Here is a 13,089-nt window from a genome sequence, read left to right on the forward strand (position 1 = left end):
ACATTGGGAACATTATTCTCACAGTTAGCCTGTCCAGTCCCATCAAGATTTTAATGTTTCTATGAGATCATCCCTCATTCTTCTAAATTCCAACAAGTACAAGCCCAGTTAATCCAGTCCTTCCTCAGTCTTGCCATCACATGAACCAATTTGGTGAACCTTCACTAGATTCCCTCAATAGCAAGAATGTCCTTCCTCAGACTCGGAGATTAAAACTGCACAACCAGACATTGACTATTCCCCCTATCCATGCCGCTCATGATTTTATAAGCATCTATGAGGTCACACCTCATAATTCATCTGCCGCAGTCAGTTTTCTCAGCTTCCTGGCATCCGTACTCTTGTCAACAGAGCTTCCGAGAACCTTGTATTGCAAGGGGCCAAGGCTCCTCAAGTGCAACCCCCAGGGTCTTCATACATGCCTCAGTGGGAGTCACACCCTCCTGACCCTAATGACTGACCAATTTTGAATAATTGTGGCACGGTGGCTCAGTAGTTAGCACTGCAGCCTCACAGCACCAGGGATCCAAGTTCAATTCCAGCCTTGGGCGACTGTCTGTGTGGAGGTTGCACATTCTCCCCACGTCTGCGTGGGTTTCCTCCGGGTGCTCCGGTTTCCTCCCACTGTCCAAAGATGTGCAGATTAGGTGGATCGGCCATACTAAATTGCCCGTAGTGTTCAGGAGTGTGTGGGTTATAGTGGGATGGGTTTGAGTGGGATGCTTTCGGGGCGGTGTGGACTTGTTGGGCCAAAGGGCCTGTTTCCACACTGTAGGGAATCTAATCTAATATAGTCTGAGTGGTGTGACAACACTCTAGACAATTTCCCCACTCCATAATGTAGAGCAATAGTGCAATTTTAATAAGACTCAGATTTGATCTAATTCACTGACTTTATTTGGCCATCCTTGCCCTGAATGCAGTCATATGAATATTTGCCTTTTGACCTGAGCAATCCCATATAATATCCTTGTTGACACTACGATAGATTCTTATCTTGAACAGGTGGATGTATTTGCATGCATAGCCTTTGCAAGATGGAGTTAGTTGGTCCAGCAACAACTGTTCTTTAGAATGGGGGACCGTGATTGTCTACAACAGACATTGATCATTAGGGTAGGGCGTGCACTCATCACGTGGATTTCCAGGCCGCTTAGTTTCTGTTGACAAATACTTCACCAAACCATTGAGTCATTGGCATTACACTCTGTCTGTCTGTTGTGGGGAAAATACCTTCTCATCGCATCACCTGTACTGCAGCAACTTCAAACTTGCGAAATAAATGCCACTGAAGGGGAAGTAACAAAATAAGATGATGGAAACACCAGTTTAAATAACAAGACTGAATGTTTTCTATGCGTTGTACGGCAATTGAATGACCAAAAATACGTCAAACCGGCATAAGTGTGAACGTGGCTGTTAGGTAACTTACAAAGAATATGCGACAAATTGATTCTGTTTTTGATATCTGATCAAATAGCAAATCAACGAAGCCTCCCCAATTTACACACATACCAAAAAAAAGCCTAACCTCAATTTCCAAGTTCACAATTACTGACAACTGAATTTTGTTTTGATAAAGCTGCGAGTTTCGAATCAGACGAAGCTCTCAACAGGATTGCATTGTTGTTTATGTTGGTGTGTAGTGAGGTGAAGGAGGGTGAGGTCTGCCTGTTACTTCACCTTCCCGCCCCCCTCCAGGGAGGTGCTGGCGGCTGTGCAGCCTATTGTCGGGAGGGTTTGGCGGGGACGTTTGCTCTCACTCTCACGGCAGGTCAGGTTTCACAGTGAGCAGCAACTATTCCACCCAACTTTTGCCGAAACACAGACTTTGAGGAGAGATAGGATTGATATCTCGATGCTTTAATATTGCCTATTTCCAGCCTATCAGTGGTTTTATATTCAACTTTTAAAGACAAACGTCAGTTATCAGTAATTCTTGATTTGGAAATTTCTGTCTGTGTAAATTAGGGAGCTTCGATCATTTGATTCTGATGTTGTATGTCTGGTGTTTGTTAAGGTTTGAGCGGGATTTGAGTTTGGAAAAGATAAGTGATTACAGAGGATTTAAACCTAATAGCGTCAACATGTCGTCGGGGCGAATGTACGACAGCCCACCTCCTTACCACCCTGGTAGCGAATACAAGTGAGTATCTCTCCAGTCACACAACTCGGCTTTTCTTTGTGAGAATTTCTTTATCTTCCGTGTAATTTATAATTATTAAGATCAACTTCGGTTCTACCTTAAGGTAGGATAAATCAGACTTGTGAATGAAATGTTTCAAGTTGCCTTCCCTTTCCTCATTCTCCTGAATGTGCTGGGGTGAGCTCCCACTGATCTCAGCTGCAGTTTTCACTTGGCTCAATTTTGTGTGAAGAGGTGAAGACGGTGTCCACCATTACCTCCTGTTTCTACCTGTTGTCTGTGTACGGTGACTGATCCCAACCCTCTCCTCAGTCGGGAACACTTCCCAATTTGTTAGAATCCACACTCAGTGCAATCTGGGATTTTCCTGGTAAGTGTTGCTTAGTTATTCACTATCTCAGAAATGGTTTGTCGTTACAATAATCGACTAAACCACAAGGAAAGGTTGGAGTTTTTTTTAACAGTGAAAAGCAAGATGGGGTGAACTTTAATTCCACCAGCAATTAATTCGTTTCAGTACGTTGCTATTATCACAGAAATTTAACTAATAGGGGCATTTCAGCATTCTCAATATTGAATACAACCAAAAGCAACAAAGTAGTTCCACCATATTCTGTGTGGTAATAATATTAAACAAATGTTGTACCTGTAACTAATAATAATCCTCTTGACCTGGTAGAAGTGTATAAAACTGAGAGCCATGGATAGTATTTATAGTCAGTACCTCTGTCCCAGGATGAGAATGTCAAATTTTCGGGGGCATTGCTTTAAGGTGAGGGGAGAAGGAGTTGGAAGGAGATGTGTGAGGCAGGTTTTGTTTTACTCAGAGAATGGTAGATACATGGAACAGCCTTGGGAGGTAGTAGAAGCAGAGATAATATCAACAGTTATGAGGTATTTAGACACATACATGAACAGGCAGGAAATGGAGAGGTACAGGCCATGTACAAGCTGATGGGATTAGTTTAGAATGGAATCATAGTTGGCACATGGTGGGTTGAAGGGCCTGTTCACGTGCTGTACTGTTCTGTAATCGCTGTTAATCCTCTGATAAGGGCGCAGGAGACCCGAGTTCAAGTCCCACCTGCTGCAAAGGTGTGTAATCACATCACATCACTGAACAGGTTAATTATAAAGTTCAAAATAAACCTCTGATCTAATGCTAGAATCTTGCTGCGCTCTGTAAGGTCTGGTCTACTGCCCCAGATGATGTCATTGTAAATGGAACATTTGTAGCTGACTGACAAACTGCGTAGAGTAGGGATCAAAATTGGGAGGATGCTGATCTGAATTGTTCAATGCCACACAATGCAGTATGTTGGTCTACTTGGACATCACTGAAATTAAAATAGGGATGGTAAAAGGATTTCACTTTAATCTATGTGCATACATTATATATTTTTGTTATGGATGGTGTGGAACTGTCTTTTTGTTTTGAATTTAATGTGTTATATATATATATGTTTATAATATATATAATATATACCGATATGATGAAATATATATATGAAAAACTGCAACCGCAGGAAATGCTACACTTGTCCCCACACCACCTCCCTCACCCCTATCCCAGGCCCCAAGATGACATTCCACATTAAGCAGAGGTTCACCTGCACATCTGCCAATGTGGTATACTGCATCCACTGTACCCGGTGCGGCTTCCTCTACATTGGGGAAACCAAGCGGAGGCTTGGGGACCGCTTTGCAGAACACCTCCGCTCAGTTCGCAACAAACAACTGCACCTCCCAGTCGCAAACCATTTCCAATCCCCCTCCCATTCTCTAGATGACATGTCCATCATGGGCCTCCTGCACTGCCTCAATGATGCCACCCGAAGGTTGCAGTAACAGCAACTCATATTCCGCCTGGGAACCCTGCAGCCCAATGGTATCAATGTGGACTTCACCAGTTTCAAAATCTCCCCTTCCCCTACTGCATCCCTAAACCAGCCCAGTTCGTCCCCTCCCCCCACTGCACCACACAACCAGCCCAGCTCTTCCCCTCCACCCACTGCATCCCAAAACCAGTCCAACCTGTCTCTGCCTCCCTAACCGGTTCTTCCTCTCACCCATCCCTTCCTCCCACCCCAAGCCGCACCCCCAGCTACCTACTAACCTCATCCCACCTCCTTGACCTGTTCGTCTTCCCTGGACTGACCTATCCCCTCCCTACCTCCCCACCTATACTCTCTCCACCTATCTTCTTTACTCTCCATCTTCGGTCCGCCTCCCCCTCTCTCCCTATTTATTCCAGTTCCTTTCCCCCCATCCCCCTCTCTGATGAAGGGTCTAGGCCCGAAACGCCAGCTTTTGTGCCCCTGAGATGCTGCTTAGCCTGCTGTGTTCATCCAGCCTCACATTTATTATCTATGATAATTGCAACTCTGGTTGTTCTGCATCATAGTGCAAAGCTCACAGAATATTAAAATTATGTGCACCCATTCCTTTGGATTAGAAAGCATACTGTTGGATGCATAGAAAATAAAGGTCTTTGAAAACAATTCATTTAGCTCCACCTGATTGTTTTTTTGGTGGTCTGAGAACCATCACATGTTAGATATTAAGCTGAGCAACAACAGAAAGTAAATTGGCCATGTGTATTTTTAAAAATTTTGAATTAAATGTAAATTCACAGCTGGAACATTTTACACAAAATAGATAACCATTTCCAGTTGAACTCTTGCTAATCAATTGAAAGCTGTTCAATATAGATCAGTCATGCAAATGCAGCGTGAATGGGAGCACGTGGATTTCTGCCACATCAGAGCTCTGAGACCACACCTGGTGTATTTGTTGGTGGAGCCAACTAATTCACCACAGACCAGTAAATGAACCCATTACTTTCCTGGGTTATGTCCACAGAGCATATCTATGGGCCAGATAAGAGCTGTACTTCTGTAGTGTACATTATTCTAAATCCACAATTTGATTAGGTTTTGATATGATTTAACACAAATATAGCTGTAGTCCACTTTTCAGGTGGTTAAAATTTCTCAATTTTTTTTGGTCTTTGTACAAATGCCCTCATGATGACAACAGGGGTCAGTTTGCTCAATTGGCTGGTTTACAACATGCAATGGTGGCAACATCACAGGTTCAATTCCTGCTCTGACTGAGGTTACCAAGAAGGTCCTTTCTCAAGCTTGCCCCTCACCTGAGGTATGGTGACCTTCTTGTTAAACCTCCACCAATCATCTCTCTTCTCTCTTTCTCTTTCCAGAGTAGCTCTATGGATTGCTTGGACTATGGCAGTTTTTCTTTTTTTGCGTTCATTTTTTACTTAAGTATTATCACTTGCAACTGAGCAATCTTTCCACAACCAAAATCACCATTTTTTTTACACTACTGAAACCGCAATGGTTAACACTGCTGCCTCACAGCACCAGGACCCAGCTTTGATTCCAGTCTGTGTGGAGTGTGGAATGTAGAACAGTACAGCGCAGTACAGGCCCTTCAGCCCACGATGTTGTGCTGAATTTTAACTGAAACTTAAGGTCTATCTAATCTCCACCCCTACCTTATACTAGCATCCATATGCCTATCTAATAGCTGCTTAAATGCCCCTAATGAGGCTGACTCCACTATCCTCTCCGGCAATACATTCCATGCCTCTGCCACTCTGAGTAAACAACCTACCTCTGACGTCTCCCCAATATCTATCTCCTTTCTCTTTACATCTATGTCCCCTTGTAAAAGCTACCTCCACCCTAGGAAAAAGCCTCTGGTTGTCTACTGTATCTATAACGCTGATCATTTTGTCCGCCTCTATCAAGCCACCTCTCCTCTGTTCTCCCTATGTATGTATGGGTTTCCTCCTGTAGTCCAAAGATGTATGGGTTAGGTGTATTGGCTATGCTAAATTGCCCTTTGGTGTGCAGGCTGGGTGGGTTAACCATGGTAAATGTGGGTATAGAGTGGAATGCTCCTTGGAAAATTGTTGCAAACTCAAAACGCCGATAGGTCTCTATCTCAACTACACAGATTCTGTGATTCTCTGTGTTACTAAACACTGGATGTGAGTTTGCTCGCTGAGCTGGAAGATTCGTTTTCAGAGGTTTCGTCGCCATTCTAGGTAACATCATCGGTGAAGCACTGGTGTTATGTCCCGCTTTCTATTTCTGTTCAGGTTTCCTTGGGTTGGTGATGTCATTTCCTGTTCTTTTTCTCAGAGGATGGTAGATGCGCTCCAAATCAATGTGTTTGTTGATGGAGTTCCGGTTGGAATGCCATGCTTCTAGGAATTCTCGTGCATGTCTCTGTTTGGCTTGTCCTAGGATGGATGTGTTGTCCCAAACAAAGTGGTGTCATTCCTCCTCTGTATGTAAGGGTACTAGTGATAGTGGATCATGTCGTTTTGTGGCTAGTTGATGTTCGTGTATCCTGGTGGCTAGCTTTCTGCCTGTTTGTCACAGTTCTTGCAAGGTATTTTGTAGATGACATTCGTTTTGCTTGTTGTCTGTATAGGGTCTTTTAAGTTCATTAGCTGCTGTTTGTGTGTTGGTAGGTTTGTGGGTTACCCTGATGCCAAGAGGTTCGTGTCGTCTGGCAGTCATTTCCAAAATGTCTTTGATGTAGGGGAGAGTGGTTATGGTTTCTGGGCACATTTTGTCTTGTACACGACCAGTAAAAGCATCTGGTAGCCAATTTAATATTTACATTTAATATTTACATGCAAAGCCTGTTTAAAGGCAGTGCACGCCATCAAAAGTATGGGAGAGGTACAGAGAGAGGGGCAAGGGGCTGAATCAAAATGGAGTTTGAGGGGGTAATAAAGCACTAAATCCCCTACAGTGCCCACCTCTCTATAAAGGAGTCAAGAACTTTGGACACTGAGTGTTCCCTCTCCAAGGACAGAGTTATAAACATAACTGCAGAAGTGGGGCAGATAAACTGTGGCGATTTTACCTTTACTGCATGATGAACAGCAGCTGTACAGACTTCAGAGTTCCACTTTTAAATATTGAACTTCCTGATTGACTGATCCATTGCCAGATCTTTGAATACTTAAAAAAAGGGTTATACTGTGCTGAAATAAACACTTGTATAGAATTAGTGCCCATTTTGTTATGAGTATGTTTTGACTGCATTATATTAATTCTTCTTCCAATTACGTTACAGCCATGGTTCAGTCTATGCACCCAGCAAGGATCTATATGATGGTGAGATACGGTCCCAGCCAGCTGGCTCCTATTATCCAGATGAAACACAACACTTCTACAAATGGACTTCCCCTCCAGGAATTATCAAAATTTTAGCCATCATTATCATTGTGATGAGCATCGGAATCTTTGCATGTGTGGCATCAACTTTACCCTGGGACATGGACTATTATGGAGGAGGGATGGGAGTAGGAAATGGCATGGGATATGGAGGCTATGGAGGATATGGGGGTGTTGGTACAGGCTATGGATCTGGTACAGGCTATGGGTATGGTGCTGGAGTTGGAGCGTATGGATATGGAGGTGGCTACACTGATCCACGAGCTGCCAAAGGCTTCATGATCGCACTAGCTGCTGTCAGTTTTATAGCACTTTTGGTTGTCTTTATTATCCTCGTTTCTAGGGCCGGTCTTTCAAGAACTAGGAAGTTCTATTTAATTCTGATGATCTTGTGTGCAGTCATTGGCTTTATAATGTTTGTGGCTACGATAGTCTACATCATGGGAGTAAATCCAACAGCGCAGGCTGCTGGATCAGTATTCTACAATCAGTTACTGACTCTCTGCAACCAGTTCTACATCCCATCCACCACTGGTGTCTTCACAAATCAATACCTCTATCACTACTGTGTGGTAGAACCACAAGAGGCAAGTATTTTACATGTCCTTCATATATGATTAGTAAATGTGCTCAAGTAAATTTGTTTTATATATTTAAGGTGTATTTCATACTTGGCATTGGGTGTGAATTGAAATACCTTGGAGTCTAAATACATAGGATTATTCTTTACACTTGGTGAAGTAATCTAGGAAGTTGGGAAAGGATCCCTTCATTTAGAGCACTTAAGATAAACAGTTCTTGTGCCAAAACTGTTAGGAACAATATTAATTTGTGACATATGGTTCTCTAAACAAGTAAACAAATTGCTGCTGCAGTGTGTGGAGTTTACAATCAGTTGTGATACAATGGTGTGTCTGTTGACTTTAAAACAATATTAGAATTAAATTTTGTCACCTCTACAAAAGTACAGGCCTCGGCATGATTAATGTGAAATAATGTAAACTCTGAGCTCTATTGTAAATAATGCAAAGTTGACAGAATATGAAAATTATATACATCCATTCCTTTTAAACATTCTGGGTTAGAAGGATACTGTTGCACGTATAGAAAATGAACTTCTTTGAAAACGATTCACTCAGCTGCGCCTGATTTGACTTTGGTGGTTTGTAGTGTCATGAGCACCTACACATGTTAGATATTAAACTGAGCAACAAAAATAAAAATTGGCAATGTGTATTTTGGAAAATTTTGAATTAAAGGTTAATTTGCGGCCAAAATAATCTGTACAAAATAGACAGCCATTTCCAGTTGAACTCTTGCCAATCAATTTGAAAGCTCTTCAATATGTATCAATAATGCAAATGCTTATGCTGTGTGTGCTTAGCATTATTTGGCAGTTTTGATCAGAGTTCTTTTCAAAACAAGGCAGTGATTTCTTAAACAATATTTTCATCTGAAATTATGTAGAATATTTTACACTGGTGGTCAAACCACATTTCTGCAGCAAATAATTAAAATGTTTGATTTTAAAAAAAAATGTGACCTACATTTCTCAGATGTTAACCTCCCTAAAGTACTGAAGTTGTTAATACATAGACTTGTTTTTCCATTTTTCTTTAACACCACGGCAGTGTCAGCTCAAAGGAATGGTCATGGCCTAGTGGTATTATTGCTAGACTGTTAATCCAGAGCCCCAGGTTAAAATCCTGCTATTGCAGTTGGTGGAATTGAATTCAATAAATGTCTGGCCTGGCCAGTGACACTCAAATCCTGTGAATGAATAAAGAACAATTAAAATTTTACTGATGCAGAACTGGTCATCATTAACTACTTTTTGATTTCTTGCTAGGCCCTTGCAATTGTGATGGGATTCCTGATTATTATAGCATTAGGACTAATCATCTTCTTTGCCTATAAAACACGAAGCAAGATCACCAGATATGGTAAAGAAAACGTCCTGTGGAATAAGGAACGTATGAACGATGAGGCACCTCCTAATGTTGAAGAGTGGGTAAGTCTCTCTTGCATTTAGTCAGACATTACAGATGTAAAACATTGGAAATACTCAGCAGATCAGGCAGCAGCTTTGGAGACTGAAACACGTAGTGTTCGGATCATTGACATTTTACCAGAATTGTTTTAACAGTTCCATCTGCTCTGTCTCCAGAGTTACTCACTGACTTGAATGTTTCCCACAATTTCATATCATATTTTAGGATTTCCAATAATATTTTGATTTTCTGTGCCACAAAAAAAGAGATACATAGTTTATCTTCTGGTGTAACAGAAGTTCACTTTTTTTAGTGCCAATAATTGCAAATGTGTTAAATTTTTTAAATGATCTAAAGAAATTTTCCTGTAAGAACTTTTTATTTTTAAAGAAAATATGTAGAATACTCATAACAGTCATTAGTCCATCCACTGCTGTCATCCCAGCTATAAACAGGTTAGACTTTTTTTATTTGTTCACGGGATATGGGTGCTGCAGACAGTATCTATTTATTGCCCATTCAACTACATTTGCTGTGGGTCTGGAGTTACATGTAGGCCAGACCAGGTAAGGATGGTAGTTTCTTTCCCTGAACTAGTTTGATTTTTCCTAACAATCAACATGGTCATCGTTAGACTCTTAATTCCAGATTTCTTTTTTGAATTCACCCTCCTCCATCTGCTGTGGTGGCTTTGGAGCCCAAGTCCCCAAGACGTTACCTGTGTCACTGGATTAACAGCCCAGTGCTAATACCACGAGGCTATTGCCTCCTGCAATAAGTTTTCTTTTACATAGAGTTATGGATAAAGGAATTCAGAAAACCTGTCTTGCTCTGCATTGAGAAATTGCACTCCCAACAGTTTTTTTAAAAAAGTAATTGTTTCCTTGTAAAATTATATTTCACAGTTTTCTTTTGGGAACGTATATACCATAATATTATGTCTATCAAATATATGTAGAACAGGTAATTGTCTTTTTCTTTTCTTTAGTTCCCTTATGATGTTGTGTAATGCCTTGTTATAATCAAGTGATTAATTTTTTTTTAGAAACACAAGTAAGTAGCTATTCTTTTAATTTGTTAGTGATCTGCAAAAGGAAAATGTGGTATGCAGTGTCACTTTGTATTGGGAGATATACATTAATGTCTATTGAACACTGCACAGACAGGAAAACTGTGGGATGGAAAAGATGGTATAAGGGTGGTATGATCCAAGATGTTGGTGTTTGCAGAGAAGAGGAACATAGTTACCAGTGGTGGGGCAAGAAGAAAGTAGGAAAATGTTAGAGGAATGAGAAAAGCCAAGTACCATAGATGCTGGAGATCAGAAATAAACACAGAAAATTTTGTAACATCTCACTAGGTCTGGCAGCATCTGGGAAGAGAAAGAGTTAATTATTTGAGTCCAATTACTCCTCTTTGGGTTCTCCCCAGAGATGCTCACAGACCTACTGAGGTTTTCCAGTACTTTATATTTTTGTTATTAGAAGAGTGGTTGCTTTGCTAGGACACAGATGGAGGACCTTACTGAGATGGCATGGGCTTAGGCCGGCAATTGATTTTTAAGGTGAGAGCAAGAAGCCCGAAATCAATTTTTTGAGTAGCTCATGCTGGACGTGAATGTAGGTGACAGTGATGCTTTGTGCAGTTTTCTGTTTGTACATGTAATTTGAAAGTGAATTCACCAAGAAACATTGACTTTGACAAAGTCATCATCATGACTCTGACACTCGAGGACCTTCCCAGAATTCAACAGGAATAAAAAGTAAAGGAGAGAAGCAAGTCTTCTATGGCTGTAACCCATAGCATTGCTGGTCAGATAGGAGCAACTGAGAAATGAGCCTGGTAGCAGTCAGAGCAAACTTGAATTCCAAATGCACGTCTTAACAGCTGTTGGGTATTTATCTTGTTAACTCTCCCTGTGAAAGGGTCTTTATGCTTCCAATGGCATTGACACGGAGGTGAAAAATTCCATGTTTTTTCAACAAACATCCATGGTACAATTCCAAAACAATCAAAACCTCTGTATTGACATTATTGCGAACATTCCAAAAATTTGACTCATTTCTGCATCCTTAATATTCAGCAGAAATGTTTGTGTTTTTTTTCTTTTGTAGATGTGCTTAATGTTCTATGATGCTATATGGCCTAGTAATATTGTCACTAGACTGAAATCCGAAGACCTAGGTAATATTCTGGGTAATGGGGTTTGAATTCCATCTTGGCAGATGGTAGAAAATTAATTTAATAAAAATCTGGAATTACGAGTTGAACTGCCATCCTTATCCGGTCTGGCCTACATGTAACTCTAGATGCACAGCAATGTTGTTGACTTGTAACAGTTAGGGATATCAATCATGGTGCACTATGACTAGTTATTTTCAAAGGCTTATCTCGAAGATCTTTAAGACTTTCTATGGTTGCATTGAATGTTTCTATGGTTACTGTATTGGTTCATTAGCATGCACCAGTTTAAATTGAAATTTGTACAGTATACATAAATGCCATGCCATAGTAACCATCTAAAATTAACCTTGACTTTGTGCCTTTGTGATAGTTTGACCTCTTTCACTGAGGTGGGTGGCAAGAGTTTGGAAAATTCCTGAATCAGTAAGCCACCTTGGTAAAAGTGCCTGGAATGCATAATGTTCGTTTCAGCATTGCAATTGAAAACATTTCAGCTCTAGCCCAGCATTAAAGAGCATTTGAAATAAAAACAGAAAATGTTGGGGAAATTCACTTGCCACAGATGCTGTCAGATGTGCTGAAAGAAGTAACGTTTCAAGTATAACATGACTTTTTCAGACTGAGAGGGAGAACTTCAAGAGCATTCGTCTGATCTGTCAATTTGTGACTCCCATGCTGTAGTTTACAGCCTTTTAACATCCAGTGGGTTTGTTGAAAGCACAAAGTTGAAATAGTTGCTGTTTGGATTTGCTGCCAGTGTAAATCATCTCAGTCCTTACCCCAATAAATGGGAGGTGGGTTGCGATGACTTCTGTATTCATATCTCCAACATTCTTAAAGGTCCCGACTCCCTGGAAATCCTATTGTCGTGCTCACCCGGAGAAATTACAGAATGGTATGGTTGAAGTCTGGCACTCTGTTAGGGAGAAGAAAATGCAACTGGCATTTTAGATTTCCGTAGATGTTTGGTAAATGCCTGTTAGAATTCTTTGGATGTAATTGGTTCTGATCAGATCATATACAATGAAGAAATACAGATAAAAGTCATGCATGTGGTCCTTCAAATCAGTGAACTGAATTGAGGGATAACTGAAACAAAAGCAGAAATTGCAGGCGAAACTCAGCGGGTCTGGCAGCATCTGTCGAAAGACAAATCGAGCTAATGTTTAAAGTCTAGTGACCCTCCTTCAGAACTTGTCCACAGATGCTGTCATTTCACATCTTCAGCTTTCGCAACTCTTTGTTTTATTTGAGGGAAGACTGAAACAGTTTGGCTTTTGTGCCCCTGAAAAATGATTTTTTTAAAAATGACCTTCTTGAAAGATATGATACAGAGAATACATCATTTCATGTTGAAGCATGTAACCAGTTGGGCAAAGGGAATGCAGAGTGAATCTACTTAAAAGATAGCAGAATGTTTGAAAGTTCTCTATGCTGCATTTCGGGTTACAGTATTGGGGAAAAATCATGGAAACTAAAATAGTAATTCGACAAAAAAACATTTAGTGGGGTTTTTCTGAATATTTGAGTTTGGGACAGCAGACCTTAT

At 40.8% G+C, this 13,089-nt stretch overlaps 1 protein-coding gene across 3 annotated transcripts in view; it reads left to right on the forward strand.

Moving 5' to 3' along the window:
* The first annotated feature begins 1,701 nt into the window (after window positions 1-1,701).
* Window positions 1,702-13,089, forward strand: part of oclnb (occludin b) — a 33,328-nt gene continuing 21,940 nt past the window's right edge. The window contains exons 1-4 of one of the 3 annotated variants that reach the window (XM_059644789.1): window positions 1,702-1,774; window positions 2,021-2,146; window positions 7,265-7,952; window positions 9,215-9,376. In XM_059644789.1, coding sequence (XP_059500772.1) covers window positions 2,088-2,146; window positions 7,265-7,952; window positions 9,215-9,376 — 909 coding nt within the window. In that variant the 5' untranslated portion in view covers window positions 1,702-1,774; window positions 2,021-2,087. The other 2 variants (XM_048527864.2, XM_048527863.2) reach the window with 2 other exon arrangements.

The sequence above is a fragment of the Stegostoma tigrinum genome, chromosome 3 (assembly GCF_030684315.1).
Source record: "Stegostoma tigrinum isolate sSteTig4 chromosome 3, sSteTig4.hap1, whole genome shotgun sequence".
Lineage (NCBI taxonomy): Eukaryota > Metazoa > Chordata > Chondrichthyes > Orectolobiformes > Stegostomatidae > Stegostoma > Stegostoma tigrinum.